General features: G+C 40.6%; 2 protein-coding genes across 2 annotated transcripts; one reads left to right on the top strand and one right to left on the bottom strand.

Moving 5' to 3' along the window:
• Positions 1-200: 200 nt before the first annotated feature.
• Positions 201-26,355, bottom strand: LOC138623588 (cytosolic 10-formyltetrahydrofolate dehydrogenase-like). The gene is made up of 23 exons (XM_069703180.1): positions 26,275-26,355; positions 24,459-24,604; positions 23,109-23,343; positions 22,786-22,951; positions 21,467-21,568; positions 20,567-20,656; positions 20,085-20,222; positions 7,432-7,557; positions 7,254-7,345; positions 6,394-6,541; positions 6,173-6,292; positions 5,299-5,426; positions 4,871-5,021; positions 4,655-4,725; positions 4,071-4,176; positions 3,903-3,990; positions 3,716-3,809; positions 3,526-3,625; positions 3,334-3,432; positions 2,451-2,616; positions 2,209-2,314; positions 1,873-2,072; positions 201-648 (listed from the first exon to the last, which is right to left on the bottom strand). Exons 2-23 carry the CDS (start codon positions 24,583-24,585, stop codon positions 593-595), a joined length of 2,709 nt encoding a protein of 902 aa, XP_069559281.1. The 5' UTR covers positions 24,586-24,604; positions 26,275-26,355; the 3' UTR covers positions 201-592.
• LOC138623589 (zinc finger protein 679-like) lies at positions 8,725-18,186 on the top strand. Its single transcript, XM_069703181.1, has 2 exons — positions 8,725-8,995; positions 15,759-18,186. The coding sequence occupies exons 1-2, from the start codon at positions 8,797-8,799 to the stop codon at positions 16,532-16,534; spliced, it is 975 nt and encodes a 324-aa protein (XP_069559282.1). The 5' UTR covers positions 8,725-8,796; the 3' UTR covers positions 16,535-18,186.
• Positions 26,356-26,850: the final 495 nt, after the last annotated feature.

Raw genomic sequence — 26,850 nt, 5'->3', positions numbered from 1 at the left:
AAGACATTAAATGCTGATGTTTTTAAGAAGTTTGACTTTTATTTCAAGCAAGATGAAAAACAAATGTGTAAGTGTGGCACCGGTGCATGAGGTCAAGTTTGAGAATCTAGAGTTAACATCAGCAGTTTCGAAACTTATTTGCCAAAAACGATTTAGAAATAAACAAATAAAGGGGTCTGCAAGAGTGGGATGCTCAGCAGTTTTCATTGATAGCCAAAACATTTTATTGTGAATGTTACATTTTGTAAGACTTGTCTGACCTAATGTAAGCCATATTAGAAATGCTGTCTTGTAACTAAATTACACTCAAATCACTTGGTCAAACTAATACAAAACATTAATTTGCATAGTTCAGGACAATATTAGGAAACTTTCATACAACATGGATCTGTTATTGAGGATTAAACAATGATGTGTTAGACAAATTTATCAGGTCAGTGTAATCAACGAGCATGTTAGGGCACATACAGTATCATAGTTAGCAACACTTGATTTGCCTTGTGTGTTCCTGTGCTTGTCTCCTCTGTCAGTGTTCACACACGTCATTATTTTAGGTGGCCCTCTAACGGTCTTCTGCCACCTGTGATGAAACTCAATACTCGATGGTCACGGCCTTTGTCTTCAGGTATTCATTAAGAGCCTCTTGTCCTGTTGGAATGACACAGACACTGACAGTAAGTATGGATACGAGTCAACACAGGCTTACACTGTCCTGATGCTACCGGGTGGGTTTGTTACCAGCAAGGTCACACAGGGAGGAAACAGGCGGGTGTTTGTAGCTCTGCCTCATGAGTATCCCCTTCCACCACAAAGGGAAGTCATACTTTTGTTATTGCAATGGGCAAGAACGACTTCCAGGAGCGGTCCTTATTACAGCGGAGCTAAAGGGGCCTCGGACTGAAAACTCTCTGCTCTCGGACCAGTAAGTCGTGCAGGGGATGTGAAGTGTTGACCATGACTGTAGTTTGAGCAGTTTGTGCCACAACCTCCTCAGAGCAAGCCTCTCAATTGTTCCCCAGTGGAGAATAATACTATTTTAAATGCCTTATTTTGTCCTCCAGTCAGTCAAAAAAAACAACAACATATGGATAGTATTCACTTTACTGTCATAGAGACTTAAAATAACTATGGTTTAAGAAATAAGTACCTGAATAAATGAGAAATTTAAATTTTGGAATTAACTTTCTATGAATTGATTAATTCAAATATTTTGTAACAAAATCACAACTTACAGTAACTTCATGAACACTTAGGCAATTGCCCTTTAGTATAATACAACAGTGTTACCTGGAGAAAGTCATAGTAAGTGATACATTCCAGAGAGCACGGCATAAGAAACGCTGGACTTCTGAGAAGCCAGGTTTCACATAACCGTATCATCTGATTGAAGTTCAAGCAAAAACAAGTACAAAGGTTGAATCCAAATGCCTAGAAATATCCTGAAGTGAACTTGCTTGTTTGCAGTGATTGCCTCGAAAGTTTGTGCAACAAAATATTAGGTTAAGGGTCCAATTATAAAACAGTTTTGTGGAATCAAAAGTCAAATGCAGGACTTTCACAGTAGACTTTAGGTGCAGATTTTAGTAGTCTTAGTTTATTTATTCGATTAACTGTTAATTCAATGCAATATGAATGTGAAAATATAAAAGAAAAAAAAGGTATGTAGGTATGTCTGATGGATAAAATGAACAGGTTAATTTAGGCCTGTTTTAAGCAGTCAAGTTAAGATTAAAAGTGGGAATTAGTGTTTATAATTCTATTTGGGGATTTTTTTTTTTTTTACTGTTTTATTAGATTTCAATGAAATTTATTATAGAGATACATTAATAACAACAACTACAGCTATACAGTAAAAGCGGCAGTTTTTCTTACCCAGGTCTTTGCCAAATCCAGACTGCTTGAAGCCGCCGAATGGCGAAGCCACATCAGTCTTGTTGTAGGTGTTGACGAAAACGGTGCCAGCATTGAGCCTTTCACTGACATACAGAGCTTTGCTGATGTCACGGGTGAAAACCCCTGATGCCAGGCCGTACTCTGTAGCGTTGGCCCTCCTCAGGACATCTTCCACCTCACTGAAGGCAGGGAGACAGTAGGGATTAGTTTTAGGTGATAAATGGGGAGAAAGTGTGTGTGTGTGTGTGGGGGGGGGGGGGGGGGTGGGGGGGTGGGGGGGGGTGGGGGGGTGAGCAGTGGTGAATTTTAACGTACCCATTCTTGAACTTGGAAATGATCATGACGGGGCCGAATGACTCCTCTATAGCAATGTACATATGGTCCTGCACATCAGTAAACACTGTGGGTTCAAAGAAGAAACCTGGAAGCAGACATACAGAGAGAGAGCACATTACAGACCTACATGTGAAATGAATATAAAATCCATCTACAGAATCCAATATAACAGAGGTGGACCACATTGACTGGTTCATAACTTCAAGCTTGTGTTGCCTTACCTGGTCGCTGTACCTGTTTGCCACCACAGATCAGGGTGGCTCCCTCCTTGACGCCAGTCTGACAATACTCCACCAGTTTGTCCAGGTGGGCTTTATGATTCTGAGGGCCGTGGTCTGTGGAGCGGTCCAGTGGATCACCAACCTTCATCTTCCTGACTTCCTCAATCTGAGATTAAAGACAAAGAAACAGTCTTTAAAAAGGTCATATCAGCAACATTTATAGGTCTATTTTTGACAGCACTTTCACAGCCTCATATTGGGATGCAGTTCATTTAATTTCCACTGGATGTCAATGTCCATTCTATGCCAATTATAACACATAGAGCTTTTTTTTTTTTTTTTTTTTTTTACCAACCAGTCACTCCTTTTAAAAGGATGCGTTACACCTAGCAACAGGATCAACCGCTCCTCCTCACTTCGATAAAGAACCTCTTTCCCTTCCTGGGAATTAGCTGTTGTGTGAAATATGATGACCACACTCATTATGTTAATCCAATTAAGCTGCTGGCATTAAGCTTTCATAGAAAGATGAATTTCTGAGGTTCAGCCATGTTGTTTGTTTACATTTGGTGTTGGTGAGCTATCAGGGCATCAAGCTCAACTTAAACATGTTGAACTTTAAAATAAGCAGTATGAAAGAAAGCTCTCCGTCTACGAGTCAGTGTATGAACAGTATTATGATGATTTGATGTGAAACTAATGGCCGTTACTGTAAAATCAAACACATAACATGATGCCTTCAATGTAAAAAAAAGAATAATAAAGCTGATCTGTCAAAAGTGATTAATCAAAGCTGACATAAATCCAGATAAGAGCGCCGCTTTTTGCTGTTCAGTGATCTGAGTAGAGAAACATTGACAGTGCGCAATCCACGGACACATACCACTCTTTTCACAAACTGGTCATGAATGGAGTCTTCCACAAACAGTCTGCCAGCTGCGATGCAATTCTCTCCCTTGTTGAAGAACACTGAGCTCATGCCCTGAAATATACAGACAGCAACACGGTGGTCGTACTTCTGCAACTATTTACATGTGTGAAAATTACAAAGAAAAATGTCCCTTAATGTACACACCATGCGCACAGCCTTGTCCATGTCACAGTCACTGAAGATGATGAGTGGGGATTTCCCACCCAGTTCAAGAGAGACTTTCTTTACGTTACTGACAGCACAGCTTTAAATGGAGAAAACAATTACACAAAGGTGAGCATTAATGTTACACTTTGTTTAGATGAGACTTTTATAAAGGTGCTTTACTTCTCACCTCTTCATGATGTGTTTACCAATTTCAGTGGAACCTGTGAAGCCAAGTTTACGGACGTCAGGATGGTCGGACAGACGCTGACCCACCAGAGCACCTACAGGAAAAAGATCAGTTCCATAACAACTCACAAAGCTTCATCAGTCATCGTCAGGATCACGTCATTCATGTATTGTGTCTGTGTTCCTACCTGACCCAGGCAGAATGTTGACCACTCCTTTGGGCAGACCTGCTCTTGCTGCCAACTCAGCAAACTTCAGAGCTGTCAAGGGAGTCACCTGGGAACAAATAGTATAAAAGAGAAATTAATAATAATTTTACTTTCTTAAGAACAGTGTCTGTCAGATGGGACTCTGACCTGTGCAGGTTTGAGGACAACTGTGTTTCCAGCTGTCAGGCAAGCTGCTGTCTTCCAGGCCAGCATCATCAGAGGGTAGTTCCAAGGAATCACGATGGCGCACACTCTGAGGAGAAAGAAAGGGAGAGTTTTTGGGTGTTAATGAATCAAAGTAATGAAAGAGAGGAGACTAGCTCCTCGATACAATTTGCAAATGTACACTTTAAAGCAGTCATTGTGAAAGCTGGGATTCTACTAATTAGGAAGTAATTTGCCCAGCCTAATGGCATAACTGCATTTTATTCATCATTCATATAGCAAAATAAGAAAACACAACAGGTTTCTTTTCAGCACTGTCGCCAGGCTGACAAAGAGCCACAGCTCTGTTGAGCCTAAAATTCCTTTAGCTCTCATTAGTAATGAATTCATGAACTTCTATACAGATAACCTTCTAACTATTAGGGAAAGGTTTAACTGCAACTTGCATTTAAAAGAATGAGGCACCAACTTGTTTTCCTTCATACATCTATGGTCCTTCAGGTATGTGTTCATAAACCAAAGTAATGTGTCAAACTTTTTTTTAAATCCACTCCTTCATTTCTCACCCTATTGGTTCCTTCTTGGTGAAAGTGAGGTTACGATTGGGCCTGGCCTGGTTGATGGGGATGGTGCTGCCCTGTAAAAGAAGGACATCATCATCATTCCTCGTCATTATTTAAATGTATTTACCTGTGTAGTGTATCTGGGATGTATCAAAATCTCATTTAATTTTCTCTGCAAATAAAAGGATGAAGTTCAGGTTTTTAAATCAGCTGTCTTACCTGGATCTTGTCACACCAGCCAGCAAAGTAGCGGAAAGTTTGGATGGACATGCCCACATGGGTTTTGAGGGCCAAAGTGTAAACAGCTCCGGAGTCAATGGATTCGATGGTTGCTAGCTCTTCCTGGTGCTCTTCCATCAGGTCAGCCAACCTGTGGGCAGAGTGGCAGATGAGGCACATTGTCAGTGACATCATTAAACTGCTTGATTAATTCAGCAAGAAAAATACGAGTCCTCAAACAGGACAATGAACCAAAACACATAGCTAAAAGCACCCAAATATGGCTTAGAACAAAATACTGGAAGGGTATCAATTAATTTGTCCACATCCGTCCGTGTGGGAAGTCTGGGTGTCAAATTGCTGCGCTACAGACCATTCTGTTAATTGATGCTGAATTTCAGTTGCCGCCGGTGTGTTTGTATACTGACTTGTAGATGAGTCTGCCTCTGTCTCTTGGGTTCATCTTTCCCCACTCCCCCTCTTCAAAGGCCTCCTTAGCAGCAGCCACTGCCGTGTCCACATCACTTATCTGAGCCAGAGCCACGTCACAGATGGCCTGAAGGACAATCAGGGCAAAAAAACAAAAACAAAAAAAAATCACAAAGCCACAAATCATTAGTGAGAGAATTGAAATGGATCGCTACAAGTACTTGGAAGTCAACTTGAATGACGGACTGGGCTGAAGGACCAACATGTGAATCATAAATGGGGATTGAACTGACAACCTTTTGATTAGTGGGGAACCTGCGCTACCACCTGAACCACAGCCGCCCATGTATAAGACGGGGGTTAAACTGACTCAGCTCAGATCTTTTAATGCATGTAACAAGATTGCAAGGGGCCATCTACTGCACTGTGGTCTGCTGGGGGAGCAGCGTCAAGGCCAGAGATGTCATTGCGATCAATTAACTCCTTCACAAGGCTAGAACTATCATTAGTCAAAACCTGGAGTAGTTTGAGTCAGTGAGGAGCAGATCACTGAAAAAAAACAACCTGCTCTCTATCATGGACAATCCATCCCACCCACTCCATGACACAAATACAAATAGAGCAAAACTCATTATCCAACAAAATAATTTAGCTCTGCTGTCATACAGAATATTTTAGGAAATCATTGTTACTTTTCATCATAACAGCTCACCTCTGCGTGAGCACTGTTGTACAAGCATATGTACATACTGTTTTAATGACACATGTATGATTCGTATTATTCATTGCCATTTTTGCCCATTCTTGTTGCTTGTATTCTTATTACTTTTACTGGTTTTCAGGTGGTAGCACATAATGATTGGTGTTCCTTACCGAGCCGTCAGTGGGGTTGATGGTCTTGTAGGTCTTTCCTCCCTCTGCATCGACAAACTCTCCGTTGATGAACAGCTGATGAGGCATCTTTATGGTCATGTTGTTAATGCTCTTTTCCACCTGAGTAGTTAAACAGTGCACGTGAAAAAAAATGACAACATCTTGTCTTCCCTGCGCTGATCAGCAACAAATACTGTGAATTCAAAATTAAGTCAGCTCACATAGTCGACGACCAGTTCCTCTTCATCATCCTCCCCTCGGAGTTTCCTAACGCACATCTGGATGAAATCCTGGAAGGTGGTGTTCATGTAGACATCCTCGTTCTGCAGCTGACAGCTGCTGGTCCGAAGCTTCACCTCCTCCACAAGCCTGAAGGCAGAAATGGAGGTGGAAGTAGGTGGGGGGTAATGTCTATGGAGCTCTTTACAGTTGTAGCTGGTTGAAGTGGATTTATATTAGACTGCAACTGATTATTTATTTTTTTTAATATAAATTGATCCCGATTATCTTCTGAATTAATCAACCAGCTTGTTTTCAAAAACATAGGAAACAGTAAGAAATTCCCATCGCCTTAAAACCATTAAAAATAAATACTAATTATTAAAATAAATGAAAGGAAAAGCAGCGTATCCTCACACTGGGAAATCTGGAACCATTTAAAATGGGCTATTTTGCATGAAAATCAATAATGCGGAAAGGTGAGTTCTATATGGAGATTTTAATGCTTATGTTTTTGTTGTGGAAACTTGATTATCAATCATTGAAACTGACAAGGCTCGAGTTGCTGTTCTTTATGCAGAAAGGCACTGCAAACGTTTTGAGTCACCCACTAAAACTGCAGGATGTGTTTAAACACATTGCAGATTGTATTTTTTTTTTTTTTAAAGCACTGGACAGATGCATTCCCATAACTTTTGATGTTATGTTACTATCATATAAACAATCTAACCTATCCACGTCACTTTCAGATGTTTGTAATTCTGGTAATCAGGGAACTGACGTGTATACAAGTAGAATATGACACAAGTAAGAGAGGAACAATACAAAGAAACCTATTTGATGTAGTTCTATTATTTATTACCTGACCACATCCATGGAAGCAGCACCAGACTTGAAGAAATCCGTGGAGTCTTCGATCTGACTCACATTAGTCAGGATGCTCTGCCACACTGCCTGGAAGATATTATGTCAAAAGTGAGCACACGGACAAAAGCTTTTATTCCCAACTTGCCTTGAATTAGTAGGAGAGGAGGTCCTACCCTCATCTGCTCAGCAAAGGTTTTCTCCTCCTCAGTGAGCTCCACAGCAGCACTGGTCCCGGAACGAAAGTACTGTGCAGCAGCAATCATCTTTCCATCTTCAAACTGCAGATTCTTCACAAGCAGCTGCAGAAAAAAGGCAAACGTGAAAACAGTGTCACCCAAAAACATGATTCAAAAAACATTAGATAAGCAGTGTTACAGTTTCTGTCTGTGTAGAAAGCATGTCGACAGCAGTAGAAATGTATTTAACAAATTCAACAGAAGAAAAAAAAAAACCAACTCCAACAACTGTTACACTACATTCATTAAAAATTCGGTGTTATAACCCTTGAACTACCTTTGACACTCCTGCACAGGTTTATACAGTCACAATTAGGCTAATATTCAGACTCCTTCACTGTTTGCACTACCATTGGGGAATAGATTTAAATCTTAACGGATATCATTATTATTTTCCATCAATCCACACTCAACATGAATGTCAACATTTTTTTTTTCATCCTTATCCAATACTTTGTGGAAGCTTCTTCGGCAGCAGTTTCTTAAGTCTCTACAAGCTTTGCATCCTTTTGTTGCAATTCTCCTAGCAGATCCTCTAAAGCTAAAGAGATTGGGATGGGAGGCATTCGTGAACAGTCATCTTCAGGTCCACCCACGGATGTCCTACGGGGTTAAGGTCTGGACTTTGACTGGGCTTTTGACATGCACATGAGGGGTCGGGAGAGCCGGACAACAGATCTTTGCCCAGGGACGCCTCGACAGTTTGATTCGGCCATGAATGGGAATATTGGCTGAGTAAAGTGTGCCAAGGGAAGCAGGCCGATGTAACACAGCCTATCTGAACCAAAAGGAACAATCAAAAGAACGATCATTAAAGAGTTTACAGCACAGTTGGGATACAGAAAACACAGACGAGACAACATCTTTATGCAGCGCAGCGAGCCAGTGAGCAAAGTGAAGACAAAAAGCAGCACCAAACAGGAGGGGCATCCTAACCTAACCGTCTTAACCCACAAGGCCAGAGGGCAGAGCGCACTCTACCACACCTAATATCTTTGCACTAAACAAATGTCCATCAGGATTATGGGAGCAAGCAAAAAGGAGTCGGTGGAAAATGTATAGTACTCTATTTATTTAAAACGGGACTATAATCATACTAGATGCACACGCTCCAAAAAAAAACAACAACAAAAAAACAATTGGGGGTTGGTAATGCACTTTCACGCTGCGACCCCCTCCTAAACCCTCCTCCCCCCCGCGCCATAAAAAGACGAGGAGGAGGAGGAGGAGGAGGAGGCGGAGGCTGTCACTCTCACCGACAGGATAAAAGCATAAATCCAACAATTACAGTGAAGCGGCAGGATGGCCACAGCTACTCTCCAGTCATTCAACGTCTTCCTGACGGAGCGATTAACCGCGGCTGCGGTCGACATCTACGGATTTGTCGAAAAGACAGTCGTGGAGTACCAGGACGAGGTGTACCGAACCAAGCTGGAGAACCGAAGGCTGCAGCGGCTGCTGGATTTGGTCTACAAGCCGGAGATAAGACTGCACCGAGCAGGTATGTTTCTCCCAGTTGCATTATAAGTAGACGGGCCGTCAAAGTGAGCCACGTCAGACGGGCCACAGTGTCACGTCAGTTCACAGGTTTTGCATTCAACCACCTTCAGGTTGCTGCGTTAGCAAGCCACGTTAGCCGGTGCTCCCTGGCTGCAAAGGTGGTGCATCAGTTTTCATATTTGCAATTTCGTTTCGGATCACTTCAAATAGAACAATAATTAAAAAAAAATAATAATACAAAAAGCAACAACACACGTTTCCACATGTTACGCTCCGTTACGCTGTCATAAGGTCATTATGGTACATTTAGCTTAGATCCAAGACGTCCTCGTGTCTTTTAGGGGGAGAAAAAAACCGTCCTTACAAACATTTTGGTATTTAATTTGACTTCGATCTCAGAAAACGTGTCTTTCTCGGAAAACACATCTGACGTACTTCCCCGGGTGCAAAGGACACACTGGTCAATTCGGCATAAATGTGTTTCCTCCAAAATAAGCCACACTTTTATTAAATCAGCCGATGATGCTTGTCCCCACCATCCACTTAAAATGTGAGGGGGGGGGGGGGAGTGAAAGTAATTGGTTGGCTGGGCAAAGCCCCTTGTTCTCCCTATTCAAATATTACTACGAATCCATGTATATCAAGAAAATAGACACACTTGATTAAATATATATATATATATTTTAAAACAAAAACAAAAACCTTGCTCCTTTACTCATTTCGTAGCTTACTGTTTCATTTTAGCCATGCGCATGGGATAAACTATGGATTCTGGAAATGTACAAATGATGTGCCACGGTGGCCTACACGGGTGTACAGTAATCGTGTGTCAGTGGATGCTTGCCAACACTGTGAAGATGTGACGTCACCGTTTGCAATTGTAACCCGGTGACCCCACGCATCTTTCTGCCGTCACTACAGCACGGTCAGGCTGACTGCTGAGTTTGGAAGAGCGGGGTTGGGGTGGTGGAAGAAAGTCAAATCATCGACGTGAAGGGTCAAAGCTCAATCTGACCCGAGGTCCGGTGTTTCAATATAGTCTAAATTAGCCATCTTATTTCATGTGTTAAATTCAAACTGCATAAAAGCACGACAGCAGCGGGAAACTGCATTTGGAATTACAATATTGTAGCCTGTGGCGCCACTGCATGTGGCCTGGCTATACTGTACTATAAAAGTTTTTGATACAGTTCTTTTTTTTTTTTTTTTTTTACTTTTTAAACGCTATTAATAAGGTGACACCAGCAGAGAAAAACTTAGCCTCCAAGTATTTTACCTAAATTTCTGAGAATTTATTGATGATCCCCTTCATGTAGCCATTTTTTTTTTTTTTTTTTTTTTTAAAGAATGTGCCGATAGTCAAACAGGTTAACATGCATGTAATTTGCAGGAGCCACCATCTCGTGCAGCATATAGTAACTACCCTCTTAGTGAAGGCTGATTTTTTTGTTTTTGTTTGACCAATTACAAACTTGTGATCTGAAAAGCTTTGAGAGACATCTCCGTTGCAAACCTTCCTTTTATCTGAATTGATCAAAGTCAAGAGTATAATTTTGGGTCACTAGTGTAACAAAATGCATGTCCCATGTATATAGTGTTGAGGCAGTGCTACAGCAGTCAGTGCATTGATGAGAATTATACATTCTTCCCTACAGCTTTATTGTGGAGTATCTTGAAGGAAAGAGAAGGACAACATTGAACATTTGGTCATTTATAATATATATATTGTTGATTTCTTTACACATTATGTAAATGACTGAAGATTCAAATAATGTCCTGTTACATCCTACACGGCTGGTTGAAGAGCTCTGAAACACCTTAATGCTCCTTGGATTTAATTGCAGCTTGTCATGTTGCTATAATCAAAATGAATCTGCACAAAATTCAGGAACTCTTCTTTGCTCAAAAGACTACACAACTTTTTTCTTTTTTTTTTATCACAAAACGTGGATCATACTATACATGTATATTGTATACGGTTACAGCTACATTCACAGTTTATACCACTCGCGTAGATCTGTTGCAATCAGCACACCTCTGTGCACCCTAATAGCTAAAACAAGTTTGCGGTCTAAAACTGTCAAGACCGGCCAAACGGCAATGTCCTTGCTCTTCAACAAGACTGCAAACAAAACTTTTGTCCTTGACTTACAGTTACCAACATTAGTTTGTTTACAGTGTTTTTTCACCCTCCCACAGTTTAGCTGCATGCTGCTGCCAGTCAAACACACTCAGAGTACTGACCGGTTCTCCCCAAGGGTGATTACAGCTGGACTTATGACACTAAACTATCCCATAACTTTGAACTGTGTGGTGATTTGCTTCAGTCAAATAATACTTCGTCTTCACACCAGTTAGTGGGTGTACTCCGGTGTAGGTGTCGACCCAGAGGAGGCGGGAGGGTGGCTGTTTACTCAACTGTGTGATTGCTACCTCTTTGTCATGGTCAAATACTTAAACTCCTTTCCTAAAGTAAATTATCATGCGAGGCAAGGTCTTTACAGAAACGTCTGCTCACCAGCCTCATGTGGGAGTGGACGATGCCATCATCTACCTGCTGCAACGAGCTCAGTCTCACCTGGATGGAACCGGTGGCTCTGTGAGAATCACTTTCTTTGATTTCTCCAGTGCATTCAACACCATCCAACCACTGCTGCTGAGTGAGAAGCTGCGGGTGGTTGGGGTGGACACGTCAGAGTCCTGCCATCTGCAGAAGTTCTCTGATGACTCTGCAGTGGTAGGATGTATAAGGGATGGACGGGAGGATGAGTACAGGGTAGTAGTGGAGGACTTTGTGGAGTGGGCGGGAATAAATCGCCTGCTCCTGAACGTGGCCAAGACCAGAGAGATGGTGGTCGACTTCAGGAGGAAGACGACGGCTCCACAACCGCTGAGAGTTCTGGGAGAGGAGGTGGACATGGTTGAGGAGTACAAGTACCTGGGTGTGTCCATCGACAACAGACTGAAATGGAAGACCAACATCAACGCTGTCTACAAGAAGGGGATGAGTCGACTCCTTTTCTTGAGGAAACTTCCATCCTTCAATGTGTGCAGCGAGATGTTGGAGATGTTCTACCAGTCTGTTGTGGCCAGTGCATTGTACTTCGCTGGGGTCTGCTGGGGGAGCAGCATTGGAGCCGGTGACACCAACAGACTTAACAAACTGGTTAAGAAGGCCGACTCCATCATCGGCTATAATCTGGATAGTCTGGAAAAGGTGGTGGAGAGGAGGACGCTGAACAAACTGTTATCCATATTGGATAATCCTGTCCACCCTCTCCACCACCTGCTGCAGGGACAGCGGAGCACTTTCTCTAAAAGATTCCTCCAGCTCCGCTGTCACAAGGACAGATACAGGAGATCATTCCTGCCCACTGCAATAAGACTTTACAATAACTCACCTCTGGCAAAATCCATCACATAACAATAACACTGTTGACTGTGTTTCTTGGTTGTTTGTATATAATATATATAGATATATACTGTACATACTGTGCATTTTATATTTATATTTTATAGTTTTTACAGCTATTTTACTGCTATTTTATTGCTTTTCTATTGTTCTATTACTATCTATTGCTTCTGTATGCTGCTGTAGTGAAAAAATTTCCCCTCGGGGATTAATAAAGTAACTACCTAACCTAACTATCTGGGAATAATTCAAATGGCTGCAGTCTTTTGTAATGGCCATCGTATATTTAACATCGTTTGACAAATCGGCATTTTAAAATAATTTGTATACGTCAGTCCGCAGCTTTTATTCATAAAAGTATTAACATGATATACCCAACATGTTTTGCAGTCCTTTCTATTTACTACATCATTTTTAGGCTTTATTGTGATGATGTGAACAATGTGTGCAATAGTTGCGGGCTTATTAATCAAACTGGGTTACATGCATTATCAATTCGCATTTTATATTCTTTAGTGAGCTGTAAGTGAAGTTTTATGACCTAGTGTGGGTGTACCAGTACACCAAATGTTGGGGGTCATGTTGCAAGTACATTGTGGCTTCAACAGGGGACACAATTATTTGAAAATGTATTTTGAAAAGTGTGTCACTGGCCATAATTATCACTTTAACAGTCAAGTCACTCAAATGGTGGTATACTGGTCGGGTCACAGGATGAATGGATGGATGGACGGACTTTATTGATCCAGCATGGGGAAATGTTTTCGTTACAGCAGCATGGAAGATACAGCAAAAGCAATAACGATTACAGAATAAAAATGGAGGTAGTAAAAGTATAAATATAATTTTTTTTTTTTAAATGCACAATATATACACAAATAAAATAAGATAAAAAATAAAAAGGATGAACTGAGCCAAAGATCCTGTGCGGAACATTTGGGGATAAATACATTTAACTGCTTATTTCTAATTTACTCTTTTCACACCATAAATCGCATTTGATCGCTCTGCTGCCGTTAAGACGAGCTTCACTGCTGGGGACAATTCAAGTTTCCCAACATCTAGTTCATTTGTGATCAGCGAGGTGTTTTTTTTTAAATTTTTTATAGCTACTACCCAAAAACATTTTCCTATCCACTGTTACAGATTCAAGGCAGATCGATTTACCCGCACCGACTCGGGAAGCTTGTGCTCAAGACGGGCAGACGCAGGAGGAATGCAATTCCAGCAAAGGCGAGGAAATGCAGGTCATCCTGCCCCTTAAAAGTTGAAGACACTGAACCCTGGGACAGATCTGTGGAGAAGCCCATACGTCCGGAGTACAGCAGCGTTGCAACATGCACGGACTCGAGTTGTAAAACAGGAAGAAAATGAGACGACGGACAGCGTAACTAAAGGTGTGACATTTGGAGACCGAGCGAGAGCGCTGCGAATGCGAACCTCCGCATGGCCCAAATGGACTCGTAACATTTCAAAAGAGTCCGCCAACAAAAAGTTGACCCGCCTGGCCCGTGACAGGAATACAAAACGGCGGGACTCGAATGACATGCCACGTGAGACGAACAAACCATTTTCCCGTCCCGCGTGTGGGAACGAATGCAAAAAGAAAGCTCGTGTAAAAGAACACACGAGGATGCACGCTGGAGAAAGGCCATACGACGGCTGCCTTCGCGGCGAGGCTTTCAACAGACCTTCGACCGCGAGCAGACACGCCCGAATCAAACACGGCGAGGACGTGGCTTTCAAAGTGCATTCGGTGCAGCCGGCGCTTTCCCCGGCTCGTTTTGTTGAAGCGCCGCACGAAGACCTTCCGCGACGTCACCCTCTCCGTGTGAACCGCTGTCGACGTGACGAAGCTGATGCCGACTGCCGTTCGCGATATTCAGCAGGTGGAAATCAGTGAAGGTATAACAGCAGAGTGATGCATTGAGAAAACATCTTTTATAATCCGTTGCTTTCTTTTTGCACAAAACGTGGCCTGATATGTTGAATCAAATTCTGCTCAGTATTTCATCAGTGCCGTCTCAACATCTTCGTTCCCCAACCCTCAGAATGAAGAGAGAGCGAGATGGACTGACTAACTGTCAGTCGTGAAGCACTGCAGCTCTTGAAATGCCAGGCCGATGCAGGATTCAGGAAAGCCCGGCCTGCTTTTCCCCAATATTGTGTGTACTTTTCAGCTCACTCATACGAACCAGGCTAAATGATTAAATTATCATCATCGCTTGTGAAGCTCAGCTAAAAATTGAAGAGCATTAAAGAATTGCAGAATACTGACCAGCATTTGCCAACATATGCTTGTCTTACCATAACAAACCATTGCTTATACAGTACACGGCAAATCAAGTTGTCGTGGGACTGAAATCAAGGCAGATTTTAGAGGCAATGTTTACGGCGTACAATGCTAATTGTTACTGCCGGCCAACACCTGTACAGATGGTACTTTGGCTTTTTGAACAGAATAAACACCCGACTTCAACCTAAACATTGTAGAGTTCTAATATCTTTTGAGGAAGATATGTATACTGTGAATGTCGTGTACATGACATTGTCAAAGCTGCAGACAAAGAGCAAAGACTGTGTATAAAAGTGGACTTAGCTTCCAGGTCTGAATCGGGCCTGCAGGGTTGGCTCCAAATAAGCGGTGGCTCCATGCACTCCTATACCACCTCTCATGAAATACAACGTCAGTACATTTTTCCACGAGTCATAATGGTGTTATTTGCTCGAGTCACTTATTCCGTATGGAGTATGGAACTGGAGTCAGGAGGTTTATCTTAGTTGGTTAGAAAATAGCCTGGCTCTTTTCAAAGTTCAAAAGTAACCTACCAATACTTCTTAAGCGCCCAAATATTTAAAAACCTGGTTTGTTAAATTTGCACATAAATACACATTTTAAAATGATACACAAATTGTGGTTCTTACAGGAAGTTATTGTAACTATTTAAGTGTCCGGAGCAGTGACTTGACAGGATTCTTATAAAATGGATGCATCGATACAACGCAAGCTAACAAACAAATACCTGTACATTGGTAGTTTATAGGGAGTAAACACAAATGGAAAAGTTTTTTAGCAGTTGCACTCAAACTGGATGCACTTCCAGAGATCTAATGCTTCTAAGAAAGACGAATTGTGCACATTCAAAAGCTGATAACAAAGTGTCACCCATTTATGTATCCAGATTACGGTAAACGTGTCCTTTGGTTTCACTCCTTCAATTAAATACAAAATGGTTTAGTGAAACACATAACAGAAAATGCTTCAGAGTTCCGACACCAGTTGTCTCCCTTTGTGGAGTTGATGCAACTCCAACGTATCGCGAGTGTCATTAACTTCCCTTTGTCCTTGCAGATGCCTTACAGCCTACTGCGCCGACATCCACAGAGGAGATTACCCCGAAAGAGCCCGAGTGGGGCCCTGGTGAGTGCCAGGACGAGGCGGGGCCGTCCCACGTTAAAGACGAGCTGAAGGAGGAACTGTGGATCAACGGAAGCGAGGAGCAACCGTCAGCAGAGGACAGTGACGACGGGGACGCCCTGACAAAAGAACTCATCAAAACAGTGCAGCAGTTGGAGGACTGCAGAGCGGCGGAGGAGAGCAGAGAGCCAACGCAACCCCCCGCCGACGATCCGAAGCTCTCCGAAGAGAAGACGAGCACCACCTTGTACCGCTGCCACATATGCAACTACATATTCACCAAAAAGACTGTGCTAACGTGGCACCTCAAGACGCACGAAAGCAAGTCGCACGACAGCAAGGGCAACTTTGACTGTCACATCTGCGGCAAACACATCCCCTGTCAAAGCAACCTGCAGAACCACATGAGAGTGCACACAGGAGAGAGACCCTACAGCTGCCATTTCTGTGGCAAGTGTTTTAAGCTGAAAGGACACATGACGGAACACATAAGGACTCACACAGGTGAGAAGCCTTTCAGCTGCCACATCTGTGACAAATCCTTCAACAGGGGTTCCACTCTGAGGAAACACGTTTTAGCCAAACATAAAGAGGAGAGACCGTACAAATGTGGGGATTGCGACGAGTTATTTACCGAAAGGCTGCTGATGAAGAGGCATATGAGAAAGGTTCACGGCATCAAACTATCCACGAGCCAAAGTCCGGCCTAAGAGACCTTCAAAAGCAGAACAGTGGAACATCTTGCAAATAGTCTGGCCCGAAACCTGAGTCGAGAACCGGGCTTGGAATCTCTTGACATTTTGCAAAACCTCGCGTTATAGGGATTTTAATTGAACTGCAAAATTGGTTTTGCATGAATCTATTCTTTTCCGATTTTAAAGGTTGTCTAAGGCCATACAAGACATTTGTTTAAAAGAAGAATGAAGTAGAATTGACAAAGTGATCTTACGGGAAGAGTTTGACATTGTGGGGAATATCCTTAAATGCAAGTTAGATGAGAAGATCATTCACACTTCTTTTTTTTTAAAACTTTTTTTTAATAACTATCAAGAAAATTGAACACTTTTTGAGAAATGAAAAACATATCAAACACATTGTTGTTTCAAGCACAGTATTTGTATGTCTTAATACATGAATTGAAGGGATTTTTAACATTTTGTATCTATTTTCTTTAATATGTCCACCAACAAAAATTCAAAAGCACAGTTGCGTTTTTCTGGTAAATTACATGAACATGATCTTTTCATCTAACTTGTATATAGTTATATTTCCCAAAATGCCAACTGAATCCAGGCTCTTCCTATTCATTTGAATTTCACCAGGCATTTTGAAACAACTTTTAATCATTTCAGTTTTCAAAACTCAACAGACTACATGCTACAGACACATTTGGTCAGTTCAAAATAACCAGCCCTGTATAGATTAGATATACAAAACACAAAAACCGATAGCTGAATTTTTGATTTTACTGCTGCCTTTCTGAAGTTGTGAAACACTTACAAAACGTCACATGTGCTGGATATTTCTTTTGTGTTTAGTGTCTCTGCCAACGCTAATATGAACCACCAGAATTTTAATGTTCATCGTATAAAGAACGAGCTTAAAGACACTAAACATGCGTCCTAATTATGTTCATTCAGTGACCATCATTCCTTGAAGTTCATTCTTTTAAAAAGTATTATTAAAAATCGAATTATTTACACCATAATAAACTGTCAGTTAGACATACCCATGTTACACTGTAAAATACTTCTATATATATATTTTATATATAATGTGTATACATTGGTTATTGTTTTTCTTTTGCCAAAGCTCAGTCATTGGGTAAACCTGTATGGTGAACATGAAAGTACAAAGCTAAAAAAAAAAAAGTCCACATATTCAGATGTGATTAATATCGAGGAAAAGCATCGTTGTCGTCTTATCCCTTTTTTGTACCCCATATTTTTGCCATGTAACACTGCAGGAGAATTATTGGCAGGTGTTTCCTCAGCTGTAACATTAGAGAGTAGATATTTTCTCCAAGCAACCACAGTGAGAACGGATGGAGAAAGAAAAAAATGGTGGGTAACATCCCAAGATCTTTTCTTCTCGTGTCTGATGGACTGAAGGTGATGAACACATTCAGTTGCCATTGATACTCAAGTCACCTCAGAAAGTATTAACTTAACTTTTTTCACTCATCTTTCGTGTCTTTGTCCCTGCCACTGAGAATTGCAGATATTGGCAAATATTGCAGTCGAGGAAAAAAAAAAAAAAGTGATTTGTTTTTTTAACTATTGCCTAATAAAGAAAGCACTATCACTTTGTCTGTCAAAAGGCATAATGCACATCACTGAAATGTATTAACAAAAAACAAAAAAAAAAAGTGTTCTTATTATAAAGACCAATCGTTTGGAAGTTACCAAATGATTCCAGAGTCATAAATCTGATGTTACTTTTGAAAACAGACAGTCTATCTGAAAATAGAAGACAGAGGCTACATCTTCTGTAAAATACTGAATACTGTATGCAAAAAAAAAAAAACAGTGACATCTCTTGCAGCCTGATATATAACTAAACTGACAAATTCTTTGAATTTGCTCCAGGTGGACTCCCAACAAAAGTCTACAATCACCTCAAGGATAAATAAAGCAAACAGGATGCACATTAGCACAACAGGCCTGAATATGTCTGTAAATGACAGATTTCTGTTGTAGATTTTTCATGAATCTGCAAAATTTCTAGAACATCTTTGGTAATCGTGAGCAGGGGAACATCTACTTTCCATCCCAGTTTTGGACAATCTAATTCAAAACCATATAAAAAGTTGTTGCTGGTCAGAAATTTAGCACAACACCAAGGCCACGGGATACTGCAAGAGACGATGCTCCCGTAGGTTTGACCCCTTCCCAACATTTACAATGTACCGCAACAAGTGAGTCGCGACTGCTGTAGGTCAGAATAGTTTGACTGGACGGCAGTGCAAACTGAAGATGAAAAGGAATTTGCAAGGTTGGGATATTTCAAGCTTTTCCAGAAAGAGAATATTGAAGACTGGGCAGGAGGAAGATACGGTAAGAAATGGAAAAGAAGAAGACAGTAGGTAGGAGAAACAGAAGACCAAAACCACAGATGGAAAAGATGAGGACAAGCTAGAAGAAAAGGGAGAGATGGAAATTAACGCGAGGGAAGAATATAATAAAACAAACAGAAAGGACATAAGAGACAGATGGCGGGTAGACAAGAGCTACCTGGGCTGAAATCCCAGCTGGACCTCATGGTATGCTTTTATTTAATTTCCGTATAATTTACAGTACAATCAGTAAAATTACTAATTTTGAGGTACTGTCTAAATATCTAAGAAAAGCTTATTTATAAAGATTTGACACTATGATGCTGTGACAATGATCTTGTTTCTATCAGTAATGATGATCAAACTGAAAGTAAAAAGGTATGCATGCATGCTATGACTGTATTAGATAATCCTATTTCTGTTTTTTGTTTTCTTTCAAATATGTAAAAATGAAAGAGTAATGCAGCCTCATTCAAAGATATTACCTAAAACTGCAGAGGTCATCAAACGGAAGCTCCCACACGGAGTGGCCGTGACCTGAATAGTCCCAGAAGAATTGAGGAATTTCCTAACCGATGTGCAAAGGCCTCGATTTAGATAATTTTCATAAAGATTTTGCTGCACAGCCTGCAGAATCTTTACTTGTGTTCAGACGTGAGCTGGGGGATAGTTTAGAGAAAGTAAGAGCTGTGCAGTTTTTTTTTTTTATATGAACACTAATTTGTTGTTCCTGTTGTCCATTATTAAGTAAGTTGAGAAAGTGTATATCAACACATGACAATTAATATTGGAAAAGTGTATTTGTGGCTCTTTTGCTGATCCATTTATCTACAGAAGTTGAAATCGTATGTTTTTATAATGGGGACCCCCACGTACCGCCCTGCCCTGCCATCCAGCCAAAACCTCTTTCTACCCCATGTCAAATTTTGTAGATTGGCCACTTATTATTAGTTATTAATTGTGGATTGATAAACGAAATTGCAATTACATTAATTGAGAATTAAATCTACAACACAATAAAGTGTGCACAAAGTTGAGGGGTCTGAATAAGTGACTGTACATGAAGGCTTTCTTTGATGTAATTTGTCATTTAACCTCATTATTGACCCATATAACACATATATATCAATTACATGTTTTGGAATTCTGGAAATCGAGAGAAAGCAGACACTTAGGCATCTCCCCAGGTAGATAAGAGGACTTACCGCCTTGCCATCGTTGCCAAACAGCACCAGGCCTGCCTTGGTGACAATGCCGGGTTTGCTGGCTCCAGGGATCTCCAGGGCCTGACCGTTAACTGCAGTGCCGTTATCCACCAGAGTGGAGCCATACAAAGTCACTTTCTGCAGCAAGACAGACACAAAACAGAGCAGCAGCAGTCAGTGCAAAACTTAACAGTCAACAGCATATTAGGTAAAGAGATTATAACGTTTTGGCTCAACAGTGTATGTGTCAGTCACAACTGTGGGTCTGGATGTGGTATTGCTCAGACATCTTCAGCAGCTAGAAAGGTGCGTCACCTGATTGACTACCTGACAAGATAGCACTAATCTCGCCTGTGCTTTAAAAGTCGCAACTACTGTAGGAAACAATTTACCTAACTATATACTATGATACAATATGTATCAATAGAAAATATGAATTCTGAGTCTTAAGAAACACTGAATCGCTCAGGCTCTCCTCTTACCTGTCCGTCAAACTCTGCCCAGGCTCCGGGCACTTTGTCGTTTCCTCTGATCCAGTTGTGGAGAGCCTCAGCTGACTGATTCCAGTCAATCTGGAGACAAACAGAAAACTGCCATCACTACCTCTTCGTCATTACCTGCCCGCAGTTGACATTTTATAGAGTTTAGAAGACAGACACCAACATACTTTTATTGTATATCATAAGTAAATCATAAATTTAATTCATTTTTTTCTATGTTTTATATCAGGATACATTTTCGTTTTGCCAGTAGCGTTGCAAGTAGTGCAGCTGCTCTATCAGCAGATACCTGATTCCTTCTGTCAGGTTCCAGTGGTGGCACTTAAATGTAAATGATAAGCACTTATTATTGCTTTAATTAATCAGCTCTTTAATCTAAACCACATCCCCATTGTCAGAAACAAAGTACTAACATTTTTACCCTCAAGACACTTCTACTCCATAATAAAAAGAAGGGAAATATTGACCATATTTTACATTTGGTCATATACACAATTGGTGAGAGTAATTCTCGATGTCCACCTTGAAACTGTAGTGATTTTAAAGAAACTTCTGTGCTTTTGGGTCGTGAGTGAAATATCTTGGTTACAAAATTTGTAGCTTCTTTGCAGCAACACCTATATATAAAACATTGTCCACTGTCATGGCTGCAACTTTGTGTTCAATCAGAATCGTCTTATTTGGCAAAGCAGGTGAATACATAAGGACTTCTGTAAAGACTTTACTACATACTGTATATTACGTGAAACATGGATGTAAACTGCAACTGAATTGGCGTGCATACAACCACAAAGCATTCATTCTATTTACCCCAGTTATATTCCTCCTCTTATTCTTCACTTTTATTATGTAGTAGAAGGAAGTGAAGTGTCTGGTATTTACCTTTGAGTTATCTTTCTTTTGGATGCACTCGTAAGTGGCTCCTTCCTGTGGCTGCGTGATCCTCGGGGCCTTCCCTTCAGCAATCAGCCTCACTGCTTCCACCTGAAGCCAGAACAATGCAGATCAGTTTTGTGACGCAAAAACAATCGTGCTCTCTTTCTAATCTCCCATATCGCGTTTTGTTCTTGTTATATTTATATTTCTAAATTCAACGGGATCAGATTTCCCTTTCCTTTTGCGGTCGCTCCGTTTTCCATTGCTGGAATCACTTTAACGCATGCAAAACCGTCATTTAAATAAAGCGATTTGCGCCTGATTTCAATGACGCAATTACTCTTAGTAAATCACCCGCAAAACGGGTGCGAAAAAAAAAAGTGCAAACTTTTGGAAGGAACACGCAATTTTATTTGATATCTTACTAAATCAGGCCCCCAGTCTTTAGTTGCATTTCCCAATATTTTTTACAAAAAACAAAAAAGGGAATCTGAAAAATAGCTGCATGGCAATTGAAGAATCCTGAAGGTCTGTTGTTACAAAAAAAAAAAATACAACAACGAATTAACTAATCTAATATTTTAAAGCTGCACTACCCAATATTTTTATGTCAACAATGAATCAAAATGACTATCTAATGTGAAGGTCATTGCTTGTATTGATAAACCTAAACAATATTTTCACCCAACGCTGCAGTTCCCGTAGCATTTAGCATCTTTCAGCTCATTATTTGGGTTTTACGGCCAGCAACTTTATAATTTTGATTAAATCATCTTTATTGACCTCGTTTCCAGCAGGCAGATGTTATCAGCTAGATGGCGAACCTAGTGGGGCATTTAACAGCTAAAATGAATACAGCACTGTATAATAAAATATTATTCTGTGTCTGCTGGGTGTGTTAAGACGTCACTGTGTTAAAATGTGTTATAGCACAGCCGTTTCCACATGACGCACTTTAACCCCTGAGGAAAAACAAAATCATGTTAAAATTTAACTCTGGCACATAAGGGCAAAGACAAAGGTTTAGAGAGAAGGCATACTCTTGTGTTTCCCAAGAGAAAGCCTCTAAGAAAGGGGTCATATCTGACAATTGTTGTGTGGTTATACCACACACTTAAGCATAATTTTAAGAAATTTAAAATTATTCATTTAAGAAATTTCCCCTCGGGGATTAATAAAGTGTATAAAATCTAAAAAAAAAAAAAATAATTTACAATGAGTGTTTAAAATGTGTCTAAAGTAAAAATGTTTTCATCATATCACTGTCTGTAGCGGCAAGCTGAGCCTACACCGCTTGTTTTCTCCACCCTCAAAGCCACACTTACTGTGCCTTTGACTCCCTCTGGGAACAGAAATCTCTTGTAGATTGTGTTGACGGTGTCGTTGGGTTCAACATCACACTCCTTCTGCAGCAGGATTGGTCCGGTGTCCAGTCCGTCATCGGCCCAAAACACTGTGAACCCACCCTTTTTGTCACCGTGGATCAGGGTCCTGTGAAGTCCAAGGCAGCAGGTAAAACAAAAAAACTCTGACCTGCTGCAATGACCCCCCCACCACACACACACACACACACACACACACACACACACACACACACACACACACACACACACACACACACATTAACCTGACCATGGACCTCACTCACCAGTTGATAGCGGAGGCTCCCCTGTGACGAGGCAGCAGGGAGGGATGGTAGATGATGGAGCCGTGTTTGGGGTGATCTATGACCTCCATGGGGATGAACTGAGAGCAGAAGGGCAAAACATTGAGCTCTGCGCCAGTAGCCTTGTACTGAGCCACAACTTCTGGGATGGCCTGGCCCTTCACTCGCCAGCGGGGGAACTTAAAGACAGGCACGCCATCCTTTTCCGCCTCTGTGGCTGTAGGAAAGGAAAACCAAACAGGCGGCATAAAAAAGCTGCAAATCCTGCAGCAAATAACTTGAGTGAATAATCAGTTACCACAGCCGGTGTCCCTAAACTGTGTTGTTAGAACTTATGGCTTCATTTATATTATATTTCTCACAAGATGCTAGTATGTATTGCAATAATTGTTGTAAATTAGTATTGTTCTGTTTTTATTGAAATGCTTCAAAACAAAGAGCAATAACTGTGAAATCGTAGCACAGATTATATGTCTCTTTAGCTGAAATAACTTTAACGTGATGTTGGAAAGTTTGAGCTTTTGTACATGTGCTGTTGCATAAGAGGATTAAGGAAGTACAGAAGGAATTCAGAGCACCATCAAACAAGTATGAGTAAATGATCTGCTCTGATGGTTATGGGTTAAAAGATTAAATAGTATTTGCATCTCTGACCACACCCAACTACAAAGTAATTTGCAGAACTGCATAATGCTTCATCGCTCATAAAATGTAAATTTTCACCAGTTATATTTTCTGTTTCTGATCTGCAACATTTCAACCTGCATCTTTAGAGCCCCCTAAAAGTTGTCAAGCATTTTCACCCAAGTTTTTCCCTCCTATCTTATGTGGAAATTGTTGAATTTCTCTGTATAATATTGTAAAGTTCTGTGGTAAGAACTTTAACGTATTAAGTTCCATGAAATAATCTGTGTTATGATGTGGCGCTATATAAATAAAATAAAATTGAATTGAACTCATGAAACAGGATTCATATCCAACACTTCATATCCAACATTCCTCAGCAGTGATGTAAATCAATTTGTAGACATATCATTGCTGTTCATTGTTATTATGTGATCATTGATCTGTCACTTACAAAGATAACGTGACACACTGCACTTGGGTTAGTATGATAACGTAATGTTGAGAAGAAAGCTACAAAGATTTGTATTTATTCTTTTTTTTTTTTAAATAAAGCGGTAAAACTAGAATTGTGAAGGGTCCACGTTTCATTTGGCACCACCATGACTGCATATAGGCTTTAATAATTGGCTTTAACTAGTGCTACAGTGATTTATGGCACAGCCTGAGTATGGAAAGTATGGAGGTCCAAATCAGTAGATTTCTCACCCAGTGGGTCAGTCTTGCCCTCCTTGTCAGGGATCGTGAAGACTCCTACAATGGTGTGGCCATCCTTCCGCAGCTCCTTGTAAACCTCCTGGCCAAACAGACTCTGACCAATCACTGCGATCTTCATTGTCACGTCTCACTGTGTTCTGAAGGGGCAGCAATACACACCAGGACAACCAGAAAATACATTTTAAATTAGTGAAGTAGGAGAAAGGAATGGGTCAAAATTTGACCCCCTGCTTCTGAATCAGCAATCGAAATCAAAACTGTATCTGTATCAAACCTTTTTACACTAGTTTGGTGGACAATGAACAGCTTTTGCTACAAAAATGTACTGCTTTTATGTAACTTATCTTAGCTTTTTGAAGTTATCAAAAATGCAACATTGTTACTTGAACTTGTGGGTTTGAATTGTCAGTTAAATAAGACATGACATTCCCTTTCCCACTAGACTGTTTAAAATGAGTTATCCATTTTTTCCTGTCACATCAAATTATCAAAAGATTCACGTTATTTGTTAATGACAATGGTCGTTACTTGCCGTCCTAAAAACAAGGCGCTCACTCGCACTTCATTCTAACGTGTGACTGGATCCATAGGAAACCAAAGTGAGCTTCAATCACTAATGCTTGAAGAAAACGAGTGGACAGATATATTATATAAATATAGTTTATTAGATACTCGCATCTAAAGCCAAAGCAGCCCTGCAATAAAACATGATGAACGTCATATTGTTCTGGCTTTGTTCTCACTGCCATAAAGGAGGTAATTTTTGTCATTATAAAAGCCATTTTTGAATAGTATTGCATTATACAGAGATGTGGTTCTGTTTTTATTTGCCCTACACACACTGGAATGTGTTGATTGGACTAAATAATAGAAACACTTGTTGGTATAATATAGTATGATACAACAGCACCAGAAACCACGGCCTTCAAAACTACCATAAATCTTACTTCTGTTAGTCATTTACAACAAAAATGCAACTGTCTGACTTTCATAAAGATGCCATTTTTGTGTTGCAGGACTGTTTGATCAGATTGGATGAGTTTTAGCTTTGTGTATCTAATAAACTGCCAACTGACTGTATGTTTCATATTTGTACATGTAAAGGCAGTTAATTTATATTTTTTTGTGAAAGTTAAAATGTATTATACAAGCTCTAGTTTTTTTTAAGTTTTTTTTTAATACATGTCAATATCGTGTCCGTAATGTTTACATAACTACACGAAGCTTAAAAACACTTATATGACAGGAGTTATACAACCGTGATACAGCATATCCCTGATTATTTACATTGCAAAAAAGCTCAGTAATCACAGGCCTGTCCTTTCGACAGTTTATTGACCCTAACAGAAAAGGAGCAGGAGCAGGAACCCTGCCAACCTGCGTAAACCGATCAAATCCCTTACAACAGCTCGTGCCTCCAGTGTTGACCAATCACATGAGTAGAAGAGTTTCAGGCATTTGAAAAGAGCAATGTTCACGCAGAGCTCAAAATGTAAAGTTTCACCGCAAACTACAATCCATCATAACATCACACTTCACCACGCTTTATGACATGCCATAATGTAGAATTACGATATCCTCAACATGAGGCTGCAACCATCTGTTATTTCAAACAGTGTGTGTGTGTGTGTGTGTGTGTGTGTGCGCGCGCTTGTGTGTGTGTGTGTGTGTGTGTGTGTGTGTGTGTGTGTGTGTGTGTGTGTTGTAGCAGGAGACCAATCAGCACACAGCACTCTCATTCCCCAAACAGTACCCATCTTACAATGAAATATAAATGTGAAGTTGAAACCAAAGCATGCGATCTCACCGTGGCCTGCAGACCCAGCGCTCCTCCACTTGCTTGAACGGGGCGATTGGACGGAGAACGTTGCTTTTAATTTCCTCCCTTCAGCCAACACATGCAGGCGGCCCAATTACATAACACGTAAATTCAGCAGGGTGATTGGACAGGGTGAGCCATGAGGCTGTAGGGGTGGCCTAATCAGCTGCTACTGTCGGTGAACGAACCCATTCACACGGGAATAAGAGAAATGTCAATGGTGTCCTCACTGCAACACACTGACTTAAGTGACTGTTGTGGTGAGCAACGGGCAGAAATATATTGAAATAATCTATATACTTGTTTACAAATAATAATAATAAAAAACAACTCACTCAAGTTCAAGAAATCCAAGAAATGTAGTATAAAGTACCAGCAGCACCAACTTACAGTGTGTTTACAAAGACAAGATTTCAACAAATGTTGACCAAAAAAAAGAACATAATACACAATATGTTACACATTAAAACAAAATAAAGTTTCCAGGAATCTAATATAAATGTTGGACACAGGAGATAAAGTACTATACTTTGGTATAGGTTATTTTGTTATGTTCAGTTTGAA

Source organism: Brachyistius frenatus, unplaced genomic scaffold, assembly GCF_029030835.1.
Source record: "Brachyistius frenatus isolate BFR_SWC_R1_liver_20210118 unplaced genomic scaffold, ASM2903083v1 Contig_45, whole genome shotgun sequence".
In the NCBI taxonomy this organism is placed as follows: Eukaryota; Metazoa; Chordata; class Actinopteri; family Embiotocidae; genus Brachyistius; species Brachyistius frenatus.
This window is presented reverse-complemented; position numbering and strand designations above follow the sequence as displayed.